The sequence below is a fragment of the Lonchura striata genome, chromosome 25 (assembly GCF_046129695.1).
Source record: "Lonchura striata isolate bLonStr1 chromosome 25, bLonStr1.mat, whole genome shotgun sequence".
In the NCBI taxonomy this organism is placed as follows: Eukaryota; Metazoa; Chordata; class Aves; order Passeriformes; family Estrildidae; genus Lonchura; species Lonchura striata.
In genome coordinates this window covers 9,188,502-9,208,445 of record NC_134627.1, presented here as the reverse complement: position 1 = coordinate 9,208,445, position 19,944 = coordinate 9,188,502, and the positions used below count along the sequence as shown (strand labels likewise).

Here is a 19,944-nt window from a genome sequence, read left to right as displayed (position 1 = left end):
TCTTTCTGTCTGGTTTGAACTGGTTTTGGTGTAGGTGTTTTCATGCTTTACATGCTTTAATAAATGACTGTTCCCCAGCACAGGCTGTCAGTGTGCCTGGTGATCCCAGACACTCTTTTATCTTCAACAATACTCAAAAACCTTTTTTTTTTTTTTTCTCTTGAGACATATACAGCAAGGAAAATATAGGGATAATGTTTCTGTTTGATTTTTTGCATCAGTTACTCTGAGTTTGAGTGACTTGTCTCCTCATGACAATTTATTCAACTCACAGGAGAGTTTGACAAGTCAACCAGCCCAAGAGCTGCAGAGCATCTGGAGTTGTGGTTGGTGTCAGCAGGATTGATTTTCTGGGCAATGGGAAGGGCAGCAGCTCCTTCTGATGGGTTTGGCTTTAATAGTGATTGGAAATGGAGACAATTTGCTAAATGCTACGTCTTCCCCGTTTCTGTGTGATGATAAATTATTTGGCAAAACAGGTTGGCTCTTCCAGCAGCCCTGGGATTGTGTGTCCTGGAAATAAAGTCTAGATAACTGAAAGCAAACTGAGCGGTAGGGTATATGTGCATGTTGTTGTTAGGAATTTAACTGGCAAAATAGTTTTTCATAATTTTATCTTGGTTTTAGCTCTTCTTTACCTCTTCTCCATAATGGCTTTCAGTGGTCCAAATGGGAGTGTTGATTTTGTGTCTGTTGTTCTGCTTTCCGTAGTGTTTGCAATAAACCAAGTGGAACAGGATCGCCATGTTTCGAAACAGTCTCAAGATGCTTCTTACAGGAGGGAAGTCAAACCGCAAAAACAGGTCCAGTGGTAAGTAATTGTCACCTCCTCGTGCATGTGGAATACTGGCACATCTGAAACCATTCCTTTTATGTGTGTTTTGGTCTTAGCAGGACTTTCTTCTTGTTAATGAACAGATGTACTTAGTTGACAGTCTTGTAGACTCCAAACATCTTATACTTCATTTTAATATCGTGCTTACTTTTAATTTGAAATGATATGTATATTTATTTTTAAACATATGTAAACCATCATCTGGTTTTATTGGGGAGATAAGATGCAGGGAAAACCAAGTAAGAGTTCTATGTAATCTTGTAGTAAACAGGCCTCAGAGTTCATATTTCATTTATGGAAAGTAAGAATTTTTTTTTCTTCTGAAATGTCTTTGATAACTTGTGGCAGTTGAAACCTGCTTAATTACAGCCAAAACTTGTGAAAGCAGCAGCATTTTCTTTTGAGCTTTTATTTTTAAACAGGAGGGAGAGAGAGGAATGGGAATAGTTGAAATTAAAGGAGAAATTGCCCAAAGTTAGGCATCATTTATGTCAATTTTGTTTTTCCACCTTCTCTGGATAGGAGTTTACAGTTAGTATTGGTTCATGTGACTTGGCCTGTTTCATCCATGGCAGAGACTGGGGGAGTTTGTAATTATAAAACAAAACATTACAAAATATTGATAGGCTTTAAAAACATCTTTATTTAACTTTTTTAGTTTTTTTCCAAAAATGGAGTGTTGGCAGGAGAAGAGCTTTTAATTAGATCTTTCATTTTGAATTTTAAAGCTATCTGGCAGCACATTTTAAATATTTTGGGTTACAGTGTTTATTTGTGCTCGTCCGTCTGTGTTAGCGTGGATATTTATGTTGCGGATGTTCAAATGGATGTTCCTTGAGAAACCGGAGGTTGGATGAGGAGATGAGGAGACACCGTGTGGGTAAAGGCAGTGGGAAAACAAGCTATTTTCCTTTGGTGTAAGCAAGTTGTTGTGTGTTTCTTCTCACGCTGCCGGAACTTGGCCATTGTTAATACCTTCCTGACCGTGTTGTATTGGGGAAGGAGAACTGTGGGGCTTTGCTGTGGGGCAGCACTGATGCCTTAGACATCAGTGGTCCCTTATTCCAGTGTCTATTCCAGTTGCGGGATGTTGGTCGGTCCTGAAGGCGCTTGTCCTGGGTAGTTCAAGCATGCACCATGGTGCTGTAGTTGGTGTGGATCTCAAGGCAGGTTAAAGTCTGTTTTGCAAAGGCACCGTAAGAATTTAGGCCCAAGGTGGTGGCCATTCATTGCTTTTATTGGGAAGATTTCCTTCCTGTAGGAGCTCCTCACTCTCTTGTAGCATGAGTGGTTAGTGTGAGGCAGGTACCTGCATGAAAAGGCAGCTTTGTGGAAGACATGTGAGCAGATGGCTCCATCCTCTTGTCATTTGTGTCACGTTTATGGTTTGAATGTACAAGTCCTTTGATGATACCTTTAGAAAACTGTATGTAGACAAATCACCTTAACTTGTGATTTCTGTACAAAGCCTTCTCTTTGTCAGATGTGCTAACAGGCCCTGGTATTCCTTTTGTCTTATCTCCCAGAAGCAATATGAGGGATTTTGTACATGCTAAGCTCTGCAAATACCTGTTTCATGTTTTGTGAATGAAAAAAGTCAGTTCTGAAGTACCGAGATTCGACAGTCTGGTTTTGGGCAAAGCAGAAGGGGATATGGGTTTTCTTATTCATATATTGAAAAATAATATGACAGAATTGAATTGATGAGGTTCTCTCTAATGCCTAGTGACTGGAGTGTATGTTAAATTTACTGCACTTTTTCCCTTGAAATAAGTTGCTTTATTGAGAAGTTCTGTTTGGCATTCTTCAGGGCAAGAGAGGGAATGGGTAAATGAGATGATGAGGTTTGTTTATATTGTTTTTGACTAAGTGGCAAACATCCATGCACTGCATAATAATTTTTCAGATAGTTAATCTTCTAAACTCTTACATGACATTAGATGAATTCATTGCTGCCTAGATTTTTTTTAAGATAAATATATTTAAGTCTGTATTTTTTGCAACACAGTAAAAAAAACAATCAGTAAATCTTCCGTGTACATTTTCCATGTTGCATGCAGTACTGTAAGCCTGAAACTTGCTGTATTTTTTCGCTTTGCAGTTCTGGCAAACTACAAATTTGGTACTTTAAAAGCAGATTAAAAAGGACAGAATTTACCTAATAATATACAAAAGGCATTTAGTCACCCTGTCAATGACAAGATCTTGATGCATCCTCCCAGCCCTTTAAATTAATCATTTGTGGGGGAAGGGAACTTAAATGTCTAGTCCCATCCTCCTGCTGTGGGCAGGGATGCCTTTCACTACACCAGGTTGCTCCAAGCCCCATCCATCCTGGCTCTGAACACTCCAGGAAGGGGCAGCCACAGCTCTGGGCACCCTGTGCCAGGGCCTCACCACCCTCGCAGTAAATGCAACCATCTTTCAACAGCTTGGTGCAGGTGTTTCATTCTCTGGCACGTTTCCACATGGTCAGTGCTGTCCTTCAGGTCCCTCCAACACTCTTGTCTTCACTGGTGGGTTTTGTCTTGGCAGTTTCTATAGGGACATAGGTGGGACACTGCAGATTTTGAATTTTTTTCTCATTCAAGTGTTCTAAAAAGTTTATGTGTTTATTGAAATTTAAAAATTTTCTTTATCGCTAACATGATTTAGAATGCTAATTAGAAGCTGGAAATTTAGCTTCCCTAATGGTTTTGGTGCTCTGATTTGCCCCATCAGAGCTACACGCATTTCTGAGAACTGTGAACAAAATCCTAAACTCCATGTTAGGGAAATCATCTGTTGGAGATTTCAGGTGTGCCGTGCATCGAGTCTGAGTCTTGTGGGTTGGTGACAGCCCACCCAGACGTCTCTGTGAAATTGTACTGTGTCTTCATTTCCTACACTCCAGTCATTCTGCATTCCAGTGTGGGAATAAACCTTTGAAGCAGGGTTAAAGGTATTGTGTTCTTTTCTTGGGGAATCCAAAGGAGCACACTGGCCTTTGAAATTTCTGTGCTTTGCTATGACTTTCATTTGCAGTAGCACTTGACAAACAGGATCAGTGGAGTCAAGCTAACAATTCCTAAATGTGATGTGGTTTTGATAATTCTTCATGATTAAAAGAACTCTGGTAATGATAGCAGCAGCCTTCTTAATTTTCCTCCTTTAGAAACTGCTAAGCAACTTCTCTGAGAGCTGTGGTTAACATTTATTTTACCTCAGCCAGGGTGGGTTTTCCCCTTTGCTGCTTGATGGTGTTGGTGATTCAGAAACATACGAAATATTTATAAAAGAAGAATACAATTACATGCATCTGAATAGACAATTACATACAGTAATGCTAATTAAAATAAATTAATTTCTACTGTAACATCAGCCTGTGTAATCTCCTGTGATTAATTTTGGTTGTCTGGATGTCCTTTTCAGAGTGCTGGAGTTTCACAGTATGTGCTCTGGACACACAGTGCACATGTGTGTGCACATACTTAATGTCTTGTCTTAAGAAAAATTCTCCCACGACTCAGGAGCACTCAAGACGGTTTACAGTAATGCCCTGAGGACACAATATGCCTGCAACAATATTTTGATTAGGTTGGTTTATCCATATATAAATGGATATTCCACAAAGTGGGCAGATAGCATCTGTGGTGCTGAAATCTGATTTCAGTATAGTTGCAGATTACCTTTGTTTATCCAGTGTAAATTAACTTACAGATACACAGACATTATAAGCTTTCTCATTTGTTTATATCCAGAGCTATTATGCAAGATGTGTTTGTTTTAAAGTACAAAAGGACTGTGTTTTTCTCCTGTGTTATTCCTTCTGGATGAAGATCCATCAAGATTGTTGTGGCCAGAGCCCTGTGGTCAGGGCTAGCAGGTGTATTGATCTGCAGATAGGTAAACCTGCTGCTGCTGCTCGTAAGAGATGTTTGTGGCTTCTTCATTTCCTAATTCAGTTCTTCCGGGCAGTTCTGTTTTCTGAATCTGGAGACTCTGAGGTTCTCTGTTGTTTTCATTTGTTTTTATTAAGGACCTGTCTCATTTATATGCCGTTTTCTTGCTTGTATTAATCATTCCTTGGTCTGGGTGTATATTGAAGTAGTGTACATCAAATCAACCCAGTTGTATTCATTCCAGTATCCTGTTAGGGAAATAAGTCCATATAAGGGATTCATCATCCCACCTGTTACAATTATCCTTGTTCTTTTCCAAGCAGATGGAATATTTCTCTCTTACATTATCACATTAAACTAATGCCACTGTAAGAGTTTGGATTTGCTTTAGAACCTGGTAAAATTCAGCTGCAAAACTGCAGGTTTTGTTTTGTATTTCCCTTCACTTTGTGAGGAGTAAGCCCAAGTATTTGTGCGGTTTATTTCTGCCAAAGAACAAGATAAATGTAACATTAAACAAAAGAAAAAACCAGGGGGAAAACAAAATAAAAAAAAAAACAGCAACAAAAGAACAGAAACAACAACAACAAAACAAAGCAAAAAAACCCAAGAAAATAACAATAACAACAAAACAAAACTAAAAAACAAATAAACCCACCCACACACAGAAAAAAAAAAAACAAACAAAAAAACAGATCAAGGCAAGGCAAGTACTCTATAATCTGAGCCATGTAATCCTTAGCCCAAAGGGTCTGCTTTTCTCTTCTGAGTTAGTTAGGAATTACATCTTGCTTGTTCTTGACTATAAAATGCACAGTTTTTATCTGGAGCTTCCCAGCCAGGAGTCTGCCTGTCATGCAAAATATTTTTGGCACAGGGTTTTAAAAAAACCTCTTCTTTCCTGGTTTGCCGAAGACCCAATTACTTCTCACTTCCAATATATTTATAGGGCTTTTTGGAACCTGCTGCTTTATATTTTAATTCCAGGACTGAAAGGGCCCCTGTCAAATGCTCTTCTCCTTCAATTCCTGCCTTTTGAAGATAAAAGGCATTTCCGTGAAGGTCTCATTTCTGCCTGGCCAGATCTCTGTGCAGTTTCTCATCTGTGATCTCTCGTGGAAGTCTGAGGATAACTTTTACCCCAGAAGAGTTTGAGGGTTGCAACCGCTTTTCCAATTTTGTTTCTGAAAGAAATCACTGAGTGATGAGATCCAGTTGGTGGGTCCTATAGATGTCAGCTAACTTAATTTAGTAAAGTGTTAGAAGTGAGTTACTAAAAGACCCATCATATATTGTGGTCCTGAATACTGACTGTATCCACATGTTCAAGGTATTTCACCGAAATAACAATTCAGATCCTCTTCTTCCACAAAAATGGCTGTTTTTTCATAAATCCATTTTAAACAAGGCTTAAGTATGTTGACAAATCCTCTGACCACAGTAAAGTTTGTCCTTGAGTTTGTTTAAGCATGAACTGACCTTTCCTGAAAATTTGTTTTGCATTTATGTAATTCAATGTTTTCCTTCTGAAGAAGGCAATGTATCAGGAAGATGTATATGTACACAGGCATGCTGTTTGGTTCGTAGTATTTGGATTTATTTGATGAAAATATGTCTTGTTCATGTACCAAACTCTCTTCCCAGACAAAAATGTTTGGGCAATGAATCTTCTGCTTCTCTCTTGCACTGCTATCATAGAGGGAATTTTAGTAGCCTGTATTAGAATAATATGTATTTATTTCCTTCTGATTCACAAATATCAGACAAGATGTTTACATGTGTGACTATCACCAGCCCTAAGAACATGTGCAGAGCCAGAAGGTCCCCTCTGAGCTTCCTCTTCTCCAGGCTGAGCCCCTTTCCCAGCTCCATTCCCTTCCCTGGACATGGTCTTTCCTGTAGTGAGGGCCCCAGAGTGCTGGACACAGGACTCGCATTTTGGATACAAGGGGGATTTTGTGGTGTCACTCCCATTTACTGACAGATTTGTGATGAAATATTGAAGCCAGTAGAGGGAGCAGGAGTTTTCCATCAAATCCCTGCAATTCCTGTGCTGATGTGCAAAAGGAGATGAAGTTACATCTTCCCACATCAAATGACCTTGTCTTCTCTTATTCAACATAAAAAAGGTATTCGCATATACAATTCAAAGAGAATATACACGCTACCTTCAAAAGGAAATAATATTGTTGTGAGGGATTTGTTCAGCCAAAGTGTTGGGAAAGTGGAATGTCCTTTCCAGAATATCTGAGGAAACCTTAAGGATTTGCATATCTGAAATAGTTTAAAAATGCAATCAAATATTGTAAGAAAATAATGTGTATTTCAGTGAATTCACTAAGATGTCTTAGAACTTGGGGGTTTTCTGCTGGAAGAGGCCTGGCCTCAGGAACAAACTTGGATCCCTTAAAGCAGGATTTAAACAAAATCTATAATCTGATTTACTAAAATGGATTTTTCGATTTTATACAAGCAACCTAAAAGTAGTGTTTCTCACAATTCTAGAAATTTACTAAGTATTAAATGTTTCTGAGTAAATAAATTGTTTTAGAAATATTCAGCACATGCATGGTAATTTTGCCATTTTACCTCAGTGTGTTGAATATGTTTTCTTGTCATCAGAACTTGACCTGTTACAAAAACAAGCAAAACCTTAATATGCAGGAAAGAGAATTAAAATGGAGAAAAGTTTTAGTTAAATATAGCATCAGAGAATCCCAGAGTGGTGGGAAGGTACCTCAGAGCCCATGCAGTGCCACTCCCTGCCATGGCAGGGGCACGTTCCACTGTCCCAGGCTGCTCCAAACCCATTCAGCCTGGCCTTGGGCACTGCCAGGGACCCGGGGACACCACAGCTGCTCTGGGCACCTGTGCCAGGGTCTCCCACCCTCTCAGGGAACAATTCCCAATTCCCAATCCCCCACCCATCCCTGCCCTCTGGCAGTGGGAGCCATTCCCTGGGTCCTGTCCCTCCATCCTTGTCCCCAGTCCTTCTCCAGCTCTCCTGGAGCCCCTTTGGGCCTGGCAGGGCTCTGAGCTCTCCCTGGAGCTTCTCCTCTCCAGGTGAGCACCTCCAGCTCTGCCAGGCTTGACTTCTATTGCATTTGAAGGAAATAAATCACTAATGAACGAGGTGCTTGTTGAGGAAGGTGAAACAGGAAAACCTTATAAATCTGATTGCCTGGCAAAAGATTTTGAGAATATAGAAACTGTAAGTGAGATTGAAATGAAAGCAAACTTCGAGATACGAAGCCTTGGTTACTCAACAACTGGAAAACAAAGGTATGGCTGGCTGAAGTGATCCCCTTTTGCATTCCCAGTCGAACTGAAACAAACCCTGCTGTACTTCATATCTGTTACCCAGCTCTGCATCACACTTTCCTCAACATAATTCCATCCCTGTTAGTCTTGACGTGCCTTTACTTAAATCTTCACCCAAGATATGAGATTCTTCCATACCGGTTATTTCCTCAGTTCCTAAAGATAAACATTATTTATATTCAGTGTTGCTTATCCCTGGGAAGTGTTAGTGCAGATTCTTGCAGTTGTTTATTATATTGACAGATGTTGAATCCATATTGATCCGTTTTAGGATTATATTCCAGGTATGGCTAATGTTTTTATTTTTGGGGGATTTTTACTATCAACACTGTATATGTGAAGTGACTGCTTTTCCAAGACCCGTGTTCCACTTGGTTCACAGAACACATTTCTTGGCTGCAGGAAGTACCTGTGTGTACAGCCAGGTGTGAGGGATGACTCTGCAATTCCATCATTAAATTCTCTTTTGAGAATTGCAGTTGCCCTTCTTTTTTTTCCTTAAGGAAGAGTCTATACATCTAAATGCCTATAACTTACAAATACTTTTAATGGAAAAATCATCTTTTTTTTGGGAGAGGATTGACTTTTGACCTGCACCTTTGCAGGAGTTTCTCCCATTCAGCCCCTTCTACTGCTCACACAAACTTCTCCTCTCAGCATGTCTGTGAGGACTATTTTTTTTAGTATCAGATATATTTTTAGATAACTCATGGATAATTTTTGCTAGAGCTTCCATCTATAACTGACCTATTTGAAGGAATTGTGGAAATTTTTGCTGCAAGATCTTTCTGAAGTGGGAGGATTTATGTTTCCTTTTATATAATTTTCTTTTTGAGGATGAGATCAGTATAGAAGTCGACCCATATCCTCTTAGCATACAAAAGACCCTCAAAATATAAGCAAGTTATGGACATGGTCTTATTAGAAGCTTTGATAAGGTGTCCAGACCTCGGCAGAACATACTTTTTGTCATCTAAATAGGTTTGAAAATCATCTTTAGGTGAGTTCAGAGTGATTATCAGCCATCACTTCTCTTCAGAGACTCTCTTACTGATTTGCTGGTAGAAAAACTAATCTATTGAACTGGACCTTTGAACCATTCTTAGAATAAGAAATAAAGATCATGAATTATCTCATGATTCCAACATACATATTTAAAAACAAGCTTTTAATTTTTATTTGGGGGGGTTTTTGTTATGATTTCAAGTGACACAATTTAATTTTATATTAAATATAGTCTATTTTTGACTTAGACATTGTTACGGTGGCTTTAAAATTAATGAGTGAAATATACTGTATAATTTCCAAATATTATTAACAACACAGTTTTTTACTCCATATATTTTTGTCATGAAGTCATCTTCCTACATCAAAAAAAAAAAAAAAAAAAAAAAGGAAGAAGAGTTGTTTGGCTTGATTTACATACTCAGTATAGGTGTCTCTGGATAAAAGAGTCACTTGATGTTAATATAAACAAGGATGCTACTTTTTCTGTATGAAGTAGGTGAAATGAATTGTACCTCAGATGAGAAGTTCCTGCTTTTTTCCAATGACAAATAGCAGCCTCTGAGATGATGAAGGTACAGATCTGTGTCACTGATATCTGAACTTACTTAGGATTCATTCTGCTCCAGAATAACTCAGATGTTGGCATATATGATTTCTGATCTCCTCTACATGCTGCAGAAAAACCTCATTTGTATTTGTGTCTGAAATTCCTGGGCAGAAATGCTGGCAATGTCTCTTGTAGGAATAGAACTTAATTTAATAAATGTATTATGACAAGGGTGTTTTCTTGCCGTGTTTTTTGTACAAGCTGCCAACACAGTAGGACCTTAATTTCAGTTCAGGCTTCTAAGTACTGCAGCAATAAAAATAAACACAAATGTACTTGCAGAGGCAAAGAATTTTTTTTTTTTAATCTGTGGCTCCTCTCAGAAGTCTTTTGGCCTCTGATCACTGGATTGGTTTTATTGTTGGGTTTTTTTCTGTGGATTTTCATAACTGATAAGCAACATCAGGAGTTAATGGAGGATATCCCACAAGAAGGCAATGGAGAAGACAATGGAGCTTTACAGTTTGAAGTCCATTTATCATTGGATTGCAGAGTGGTTTGGGTTGGGAAGGGACCTTAAAGCCCATCCAGTGCCACCCCCTGCGGCAGGGACACCTTCCAGTATCCCAGTTTGCTCCAAGCCCTGTTCAGCCCGGCCTGGGACACTTGGAGGGATCCAGGGGCAGCCACAGCTGCTCTGGGAAGCCTGTTAGGAAGTGCCTGTGTTGTCATGCATCGTCCCAGCAAGTGTTCATGCTCTTCTCCTAAAAAGTGCTGAGGCATTTTAGCATCACATTTGCTGGGTGATGCTTTTCTGGATCCATGTTAGAGCTCTCTCGATAAACCAAACAAATCTGTAATTCCTGCTCTGCAAAATGACTTTCCTCAAAGACTAAGGAACTTGGACAATAAATGGATGAACTTACATATGTTTATGAATTGCCAAAGCCTCTTAAGCCAAGTTGCTATTTTATAGCAACAACAGCAACAACAACAATAATAATAATAGAATTAATAGAATATTTTGTAGAATTAATAGAATATATGATAGAATATATAGTTGAATTAATCATACCATTATAAGAATTTGTAATAGGGCTGCATATTGTTTCTGAGGCTGAAAAATACTCACAAACTAAATTATCAGGAAGGACTTTTGATTAAAATAATTGTTTTCAGTACCAGACTGGGCTCCCTCTTCTCTCCTTCTCTGGCTGGGAAACACTTTGCCCCTTTCCAGGCACATCTCACCCTGGGAGAGCAGCAGGCAGATCATGTGGCACGTGTCATTTCTTACCAGGCTGGAATCCATCGGGAATGCTGAGAACAAGATTTGCAGCTCCCTCTCCTACGCCGGCATCGCTGCGGCGGGTTCCAGGGTCAGACTCGGCACTGGCTCCTGCAGCAGCTGTGCCGGCAGCTCCAGGATCCTCCAGTGGGCTCCAGCCCCTGGAGCTGTCTGATTTATTTATTTCAAGGCTTTTTCCCCTGTATCTTTGTTTTGGGAGCACAATGGCAGCTGGGAGCCACGTTTTCAGACGCTGTGCCATGCGTACAGGGATGCTTCTGCAGGGATGCTGGGCTGGGCTGGAATCGGATCCGTCCCTACCAGCTTGACTGGCTTTGTGTGAGTCTTGTACCTTTTCCAGATACAATTTCGATATGATATGGATTTAAACTATTGATTTATCAGCTCTTACAGTGGAGTGTGCTCTGCTGGTTGCTGTGAGGGCAGCAGCACATCCAATGCAGTCGGTTCCTGCCGCAGATTCCCCAGCATGCGTGGAGCAGCCTCACCCACCCTTGGATTCTTCTGACTTAAAAATTGCTTTGTCAGATCAGAGATCTCGAGAAATGTTTAGTCACAGTGTGAGTTTTAAAGGCCTTTTAATTAAATGGGAAACCAGAAATATTGGGCTGCTAGCACTTGATTTTATATGAAACTTGTTATGTTTGCCTTTAATGAGAATGCCTGGCAGGAGGTGCTGACAGAGCTGATGCCAGAGGTGCTGTGGGATTTACTGACATCAGATGTGCTGGTGCAGATGCTGGTGCAGATCTGGCTCCTGTTTGCAGCCCCTCATACTAACTGTGGTGCTTTGTGCAGGGGATTTGTTTAGGAAGGCTGAAATCTTGAGATTTTCTTTCTCTGTCAGAGCAGTCAGTTCAAAGAATCTAGTTGTGTGTATGGGGAGGATTTATTGTGTCATTGGTTTTAATGGAGAACTGGTGGAATGGGGATGGGGGAAGAAGAGGAGGAAGGAGGGTTTCTCATACCTGGCTATAGCAAGAGAGGCTACTCTGCTGATCCTGTGACTAATCGTGATTTTTGAGATCCCTTTATCTCCTTGTAACTGAGAGAAAGAGTTAATAGCCATGACTGTTTACTCTCTTCTTGACTCAGAAGCCTTGTGGGGTTTCTGACCTGTGTCCAGCATCCCAGGTAGACAGATGCTGGACACTGAGGAGACAGCAGCTTTTGGAAACTAGAATGCTGCGTAAGAGTTAATGGATTTTTTTAACACTGAGATTTTTCAAAAGATCACAAAAGTTTTTCTCCTTTTCATAGTGAGATGCAAGGGAATATGAACTACTGAGTCAATAGTTACAATATTATTCGCTTCCCTCATGGCATTTGATTGTTTTCTCTTTTGCTTGACTTCTGTAAAGCTCCTTAAACAGGTTCATCTTAGTCTGTGCTGGTCTTTATTTTAAATTAACACAGATAGCTGTGTTCTCTAGCAATGATTTCACAGCTGATTTACTTCTGGTGACCTATTTTAGCTGTTGCATTGAAGGATTTATCAATAACTTTGGTGTTTCACTACCCTGGCAATCGTTACAGCAACTGAATCAATTGAACTTCAGGAGTGATACTGTCCATAAATGTTGTCTGAATAGTAGGTCATGTCTATAAACAATAGCTATTGCTGAAGCAAATAGTAAAAACTACCTAAAGTCATGCATAAATAAAATATCTAGGAGTGTTGCTGCGATGACAGAGTTCTGATGTGCACACAGAGGTGGATGTAAATACAGGCACTTGAAAGTTCAAAAAATGTGAGAATTAATATTCCCTTAGAAACAGTAATCTCCCCTTTTCTGCATGTACAGTGAGATAACTTCATAATTAAGTGTGGTATTGTTCCCTGCTAACCTTGTTCCTCCACTGCCAGGAGCAAATTATGCTCAACATTTTGATTTGTAGTGAAGAGAAAGAAAATTAAATAGTTCAGTTATTCAGTTTTTAACTGTGGTTGTTCCTTTCCATTCTTGGTTTCCACCAAGCTCCACCTTTGCTGCATCCAAATCAAATGCAACAGCAGTTTTATGCTGACTGAAGATTTCATATTTGCTGAGTCATCTGATTTATTTTTTCCTTTCCCACGCACCAAATGCATTTCAGAAATTAATTTACTATGACCTTTCTTTCCCCCCTTAATATGTTGTATAACTTGCAGGGAGATCCATCCCAGACTCTTGATTCCTGTTCCTCTTCTCCAACCCAGTGGCTTTGGCAGACTGTTGTCACTGTTTTGTGTCCCACCATTGAATGAGGGAGCATTTTGGGGAGCAGGACCCCAGATCTGCTGCCCCCAGCCCCTCCCTTGGCCATGGCTTGTTCTCAAGGCAGGGTTTGATGCACCTAGGTAACTGTACAGCAGAGGAGTTGTCTTGCCACATGATCTCCAAGGAGATTGATTCATAGAATCATCAGAGATCTCGGGGTTGGGTTGGAAGGACCTTAAAGCTCATCCAGTTCCACCCACCAAGCCCCATATAGCTTGGTGTCGAACACTTGCAAGGATGATGAAACTTTCAGGGAGGGTGTTTGTCTTTTGTTGATGATCGTGTGTCTTTGGATAAATACAGGGGCTTACTCCTGATTTTAATACTAGAACTTTCTTGTCTTTTGAAATGTTTAGTCCTTACAGTTATTTTGCATTTGGATTTATGTTCACAACGCAAAAGGATTTTTGTTTCCTCCATGACTAGCCAGGGGCCATTAGGGATGATGATAATGATATTGCAGTTGCAGTTGTATTTGCAGTGTGACATCCTTCTGGTAATCAGAATGGAAAAGGGAACTGGGCAAGTGTCATGGTCTGCAGCCTCTCTGGCACCTGGCAACTGTTGGCTTATTGGGGTGGGTGCGGTTCATTTAAAATCAGGATTCTGGGTTGCTGTGGCCAGGTGACCTTCACATGCAGCTGCTGTGTCAGCAGAGAAAGATGCAAAGGTGACAGAGATGGCCTGGCTGGCATCTGTTTGAGGTGCCTGAGCATTGCTTCAGGAAAACTGAGGGCTGGGAGCATTTCACCAAGGGAAGAGGGAGCAGAAAACCTCTCCTGGCCTGGGGTGTGGTTCCTCTCTTTTTGGGGGTGGGGGTAGATTAACATTTTTAGTCCCCATTTTAGTTCTGCTCTTGCGCTGCAGTTCACAACTTCCCATCAAGCCAGATATACCTCAGATGTAGCCGGAGTTGATAAAGTTAAATTAGGCACAACAGGCCCCTCCACCAAATAACTTCTGTAGAGCTATTCAGAGATACAAATATATCATAATGCAATGGCTTTTAGTATCATCGAAACACATCAGTGGTAAACTGGCTATTGAGTTTTTAAATAGCTGTTTAAGAATTTAGTTATTTCAAAACTGTTTTAAAAGATTTTAAAAGCTTCCCCTTCCCCTGCCATAAGGAAAGAGCTGCTGAAATACAGCCTGCGTTTGAAATCCCTTGGTTTGCTTTTTCCCTGTCTGTGGAGTTGAGCTTCTTTTTGCTCTCAGCTGCCAGAGACTCCATGTACTCAAGCATCTATATCGATGGGTGTATCTGTTGTTTCTAATCTGGTCAGTTGATCAATGAAGAGCAGCCTGTAATTAATTGTATAATATTGTACACAATGTCCCACTCTGCATTTGCACAGATGGATTTGAGATTTGTTAACTGTAGCTGCTTTCCTAAACAGTTTCAAGAGGATTTAATAAGAGGTTTTATTCTTCCCAGCCTTCCTGGTTTTTAGCGGACAAATGATTTTAAAGGGACACAGTTTCATATTCCACATTTCAATTTTTTTTTCTCAATCTCTTTATTCCAATGCTTAATATTTTTATATTTTGATACAACAGTCCAAAGTGAAGGAACTCTTTGAAGATGCACAGTTTGTTTTTTATCCACAGACATTCAGATGTCTGTGGAATCAATAGGAGCAAGTAAAACCTTCCTTCTATCCCCAAGGACCTTGTGGATTTCATTACAGTGAGCTGGGGCAAAGGTGGAAGGAGCAGCAGAGTCAAGCAGCAGTTTCCCCAGTTTCAGTCTGCCAGAGGGACCTTTTGTTCTGCTGTTTCTCCGAGATAGGTGATGTGATTCAAGGAAAAGTTGCATCTGCCTGACCTGTCCACTATGATGTTCTACTTGTGCTGTTTTGGTTCTTGTGCAGATGGAGGGAACGAGGAGCCACCAGACCGAAGACAGGCAAGTGTAGACTCCCGTCAGAGCCGAGCTGGGCAAGGTAAAACCTGAATGTTGTTCTGCCTCGGGGACTCGTCTCATTTGTTCACCTTTGATATTTCCCACACGTTGTGTTTCTCGTCAGACTGTGTGACCTGACAGACTTTACACCCATCGTTATCCGCACAGCTACCAACATACTGAGATTCACAAACCAGACAGACTTTGAGCGGCTGAAGGAGTTTAACTTAACTCCTGGTGCAGCACAGGTGGACCTGCAGAGTACCTGTACTCTGTACTGCAGCCAGAGGGGCAGAGTGCTGCTGGAGCTGGTGGTACTGGAATTCTTCAGCACATACCAGCCCAATCCAGAATTTGGTTTCCAGGTTTCTACTTGTCTTCCCCCTGATATCAAAGAGGGGACCTGGCAGGTTCACCAGAACCAGGTTATCCTTCCCCAAGCCCTGGGATGCAATGCAGAAGGACCTGTCTGGGTGCTGAACAGCCTCATGTTACATCTTTTGCTTTGGTTTGTTTCATCCCACAGGAAGAGGACAAAAGGTTCAAGGAAGGAAGTACTAAAACCAGGCTTTATATTCTTTAAATAACAATCCAACAGACTCTTTTGTTGAGTATCCCTCACTCAGAGTACGTTTGGTGGTTGGTTAACACCACACAGAGTCCTGTAATGGGATTCCTGTCCCTGACAGTAGCTGGTCTTAGATCTGTGCTGGGTTACATGTCCTTTGAAGCAGCTTTACTAAGTTTTAAGCATTTTCTAATTTGTGAGGGTTGTGAAAATGTTGTATTCTCACACAGCTTTAACAATGAGCAGCATTTTTTGGAAGTAAGGGCTCTGGTAGGTTCTATGTGCATTGACTTACTCTGTCTTTGGGATTGCAGCAATAATTTTCCTTTCATTTAGGCTCAAGCCTGTTGTTTTGTCATGGTGTCCTAATGACTTATTATGGGGACATTTTCTCCAGAGAATTGTCCTTTTTTGGCTATATTCCAATGTTGCCTGGGTGAGATGATTTTGAGTCATTGAAGCTGTGATCAGAATCATGCTGCCATTGATTTTAAGTAGATTGATCAACGACACTGGGAACTTACACCATAGTAACCAGTGAAATGCACATAGACTTGTAAGTCTTTCCCAGACTTCTAAGCTGCAGGAGCCCATGGTTTATGGTTCCCTAAAATTTAGCCTGAGACAATTGAAATTATTTTTAAGAATCAAAATCATTGGTAGTAAATCTGTTTTTTCATGCCTGGTGCCAAATGCATTTTAAAAACGCATCATGGGTTGGCTTTTTGGTTGCTAGTTTTGGCAGCGATGGTGGTTTGTCTTCCCTGACACTCCTGGTGAGCCTGGCCGGGCTGGCAGAGCCTGCAGAGAACTCGTGGTAACTGGTGAGTGATGAGCAAGCAGGGAGTGAGTTGTGTTTTGAACTGTCAAAACCAGTGTAGGTGTGAAGGGTGTTAGTGCTTATTTGGCTTTCATGTAAAGAGCATTACAAAACTGATGAGAGACATTCCTGACTGCTGGCACCAGGAATGGATGCATTTCAGCCACTGATGCTGCAGCCCTCTAGAACCCTTCAGGAACCGGTCCAAGATTTTTGACAGTTATTTCAACATGGGTTTTTCTGCCGATCGTAAGCAATATGTTGGGTTGTTCACATTTTACTTTGGATACTGGGAATACAGCTCATCCATCATCTCCTCTGAAGTACCATGCATTTGAGGCTCTTACCCTTCAGTCTTATTTCCACTCTTGACCATTTCCCTTTCTGTCCAGCAAACATTTTCTCTTTTAAAAACACTCTCACAAGCCAACTAGCACAGCTATCCAGTGGAAATCCAGTGAGGAATGTCTTTATGGAGGAAAAACATCGTCATGCAATAAGAGCTAAAATCTATCTTGTAACAGAGTGACACAAGTCTGGCCTTCTCACATTATTGAAAAATTAGTGAAATATTAATGATAACAGCTTGGGTTGGTTTTTGCATATGAATTATTAGTTGTCTGGGTTAGGTTGTTCATCTTACTGACAAGAGTGGAGATCCAGCTGTCGTTGACTCCAAGGTTTCCGTATCTGCTGCTAATAGGAGGAACCTTATAGTTCCTGACTCTTGCTGATCTGAAGCACCTTCCCTTCACTGTTCATTAATATTGATTACAATTGAGTCCTTTAATTGTTCTATTTTCACTTGTTCTCATGCTATTCCATGTATTCCATTGTGGATGTGTAGTGATGCGACCCCCACATGGGCTTTGTGGTCTCTTGGGAGAGTTGGAGCTGGTGGCTGTTTTTAGAGGCCTTTGTTCTTCATTTTATTTGGGGTTTGTGGTTTTTTTTTTTTTAGGCTAAAGGTCCTGCTGTTGAAATTTAATTTAGCTGGGAGGTCTTTTATTAGAAACCAACAATCTAAAAACTATGGTCATTATTTTGAAAACTGGTGACTCTAAGACTCTGAAAGACAAATTAAGAACATTGAAAGAAATTCTTCATGGTTCTGCTGTTCATCATACCGAGAGGGAGACTGAGATGCTCTTTAAAATTTCTTCAAGGGATGTGTCATGAGTGTGCAAAGGGAACAAGCAGTTGGCAAGTCAGCTCTGCACAGGGTTCCCTCCAGCCAGCCCTTGTGGAATGATGGAAGCAGGATTCTTTCCCTTGCATTCTAAGTAACTCATTTTTATTTTCCTCTCCCCATTAGGCACCTCCACAGAGAACGACTGTGCTTTTGAACCTGACTACGCTATTCCGCCACTCCCAGTGACCGAAGGTATGCAGCACATTCGGATAATGGAGGGCATGTCCCGCTCCCTTCCATCCTCCCCCTTACTCACACATCAGTCTATCAGTGTTCGGCTCCAACCTGTGAAGAAGTTAACTGGTAAGGACTTAAATAAAGTTCACTGGGGCTTTTAAGGTCCGTTGGTGCAAAAATCTGTAAGAAAAAGCTTTGAATGGTTTCTGTATGGAAGTCATTCCCTTGTTTATTACAGCATCTGCTTCAGTCAAACCTGGGGATGGATTGGATTTTTGTGTTGACAGAGAAATCTTTCTTTGCTGAAAAAGGCCTTTCCAGTTTACAAATATTCTCTCATTTTTGAGAAATTTCTATCAAGATTGTGTTTCAGTTCTACTTAGTGTTGCTGTTATGCACAGTGGAAGCATTACAGTGATTTTAAAGAAGTTGATGCTTAAATTTTGAATGTCAAGAGAACATCAGAGAAATTATGAACTTCTATAGCAAAGTGATTTTGTTTTTGGTTCATGCATATTTTTAGATATTGCTTTGTTTACCTAACCTTTCGGGACTGTGGTATGAATACCTAGAGGTGATGCTGTAGTGTGATTTTCAAAAGCACTTGGAGTCCATCCATATAAAAGCCTGAAAAAAAGTATTTTGACTGGTAACACTTTTTGAGAAACTCGCTTTTTGCCTAAAGTCTGACCCCCTCTGTGCCCAGCTTTATGGTCAGCCAGGGTCCTGTTTTTGTGCTGAGGGAAATCTTCAAAAAGAGTTTTTATGGAATATAATCTGATCTGTGTGTACATAAGAGAGCTTTGATGCACTTGGTGCCTTTTGTTTCCTCTGGTGAAAGGAGAACTTGGAAAGGGTAGGGGAGAGATTCTGTTCCTGTCATAATTCCATATCTGCAGAGCGGTTGGTGAGAGGATGGGACCCTCAACCTTATGGTACATAAAAATCTTTATATCTTAATTTTTTTAAATAAATTTTTTTGTCCTAGGACCATATACTAGCTTACAGCAGTCTTCCAGTATCTGAAGGAGCCTACAGCCAAAGAGGGATCTTGTGTTGGGAACTGGAGCAACAGGCCAAGGGGGAATGGGTTCAGACTGCAAGAGGGGATATTTAGATTGGATATGCAGGAGGAATTTCTGGCTGTGAGGATGGTCAGGCCCTGGCACAGGTTGCCCAGGACAGCTGTGGCTGCCCTGGATCCCTGGAAGTGTCCAAGGCCAGGTTGAATGGGGCTTGGAGCAGCCTGAGACAGTGGAAGATGTCCCTGCCTGTGGCACGGGATGGGCTTTAATGTCCTTTCCAACCCAAACCATTCCATAATTCTACGATAATATAATCTTTTAAAGTTCTTAATCTGCCTGATTTTAACCAAAGCAGCTTTTCATCCACAGAAAAGTTAAAATGTCCATTTTTGGTAAAAAACCTCAGGAAGACATTCCACAGAGTGAGCGTTTTCTACCCAGAGGAACTAAGGTCACTCACTCACATCTTGGTATCTGAGTTTGCTGGGTATGAAGACTTGGCTGGGTTCAGAGGGTGATAAATATTCCATGTGGGTGCATTTTCCACTCTGCTGAATAGTCTGGTGATTAAGAAAAACTAAGATCATTGTCACTCTAAGGAGTGAAGTAATAGCATAAGTAATCAGTTCTCCCCCTCCTGCTCTTGTTTAACGCTGACTGAAAACATACTTAAATCAGCACATTCAACCTCGGTTTGTGTTATTTAATTTTTTTGGTTTTTTGTAATAGTGGCTTTATTAACAAAAATAATGTGAAAAATGTGTAATAAAGGGAAAGAAAACTCCCCACCCTCCCAGCCCAGGTTAAGTAAGGGAAGACACCATTTTGGTTTGTGTCTGCAATAAAATTAGCACTTAAAAGTTACCGTGCTTGCTGTACAAAGAGCAACTGCTGTTGAAACAATGGGCTTAAATATTCTACTATACATGATGGGTGTGTTATTGCTGACTGAAAGCCATAACTGTGAAGAAAAGAATGCAGGTGCTCTGTATACCTGCTTTGTGGACAGCAGTGCTTTCCAGGAGGGTACTTAGGGATGAATGTATGTAAGTGCTTTTGGGAATCGGTGCCAAAAATACATACATTAGGTTAAT

The 19,944-nt window shown here is 40.7% G+C and overlaps 1 protein-coding gene across 9 annotated transcripts in view; it reads left to right on the top strand.

Moving 5' to 3' along the window:
• TANC2 (tetratricopeptide repeat, ankyrin repeat and coiled-coil containing 2) overlaps positions 1–19,944 on the top strand; it is a 154,522-nt gene that overhangs the window by 27,756 nt on the left and 106,822 nt on the right. For 7 of the 9 annotated variants that reach the window (XM_021538563.3, XM_021538560.3, XM_077788385.1 and 4 more), the window contains 3 exons: positions 712–811; positions 15,037–15,108; positions 17,772–17,951. In XM_021538563.3, the coding sequence (XP_021394238.2) occupies positions 745–811; positions 15,037–15,108; positions 17,772–17,951 (319 nt within the window). In that variant the 5' untranslated portion in view covers positions 712–744. Of the gene's footprint in view, positions 1–711; positions 812–11,015; positions 11,220–15,036; positions 15,109–17,771; positions 17,952–19,944 lie in introns of those variants that run through there. The other 2 variants (XM_077788386.1, XM_021538568.3) reach the window with 2 other exon arrangements.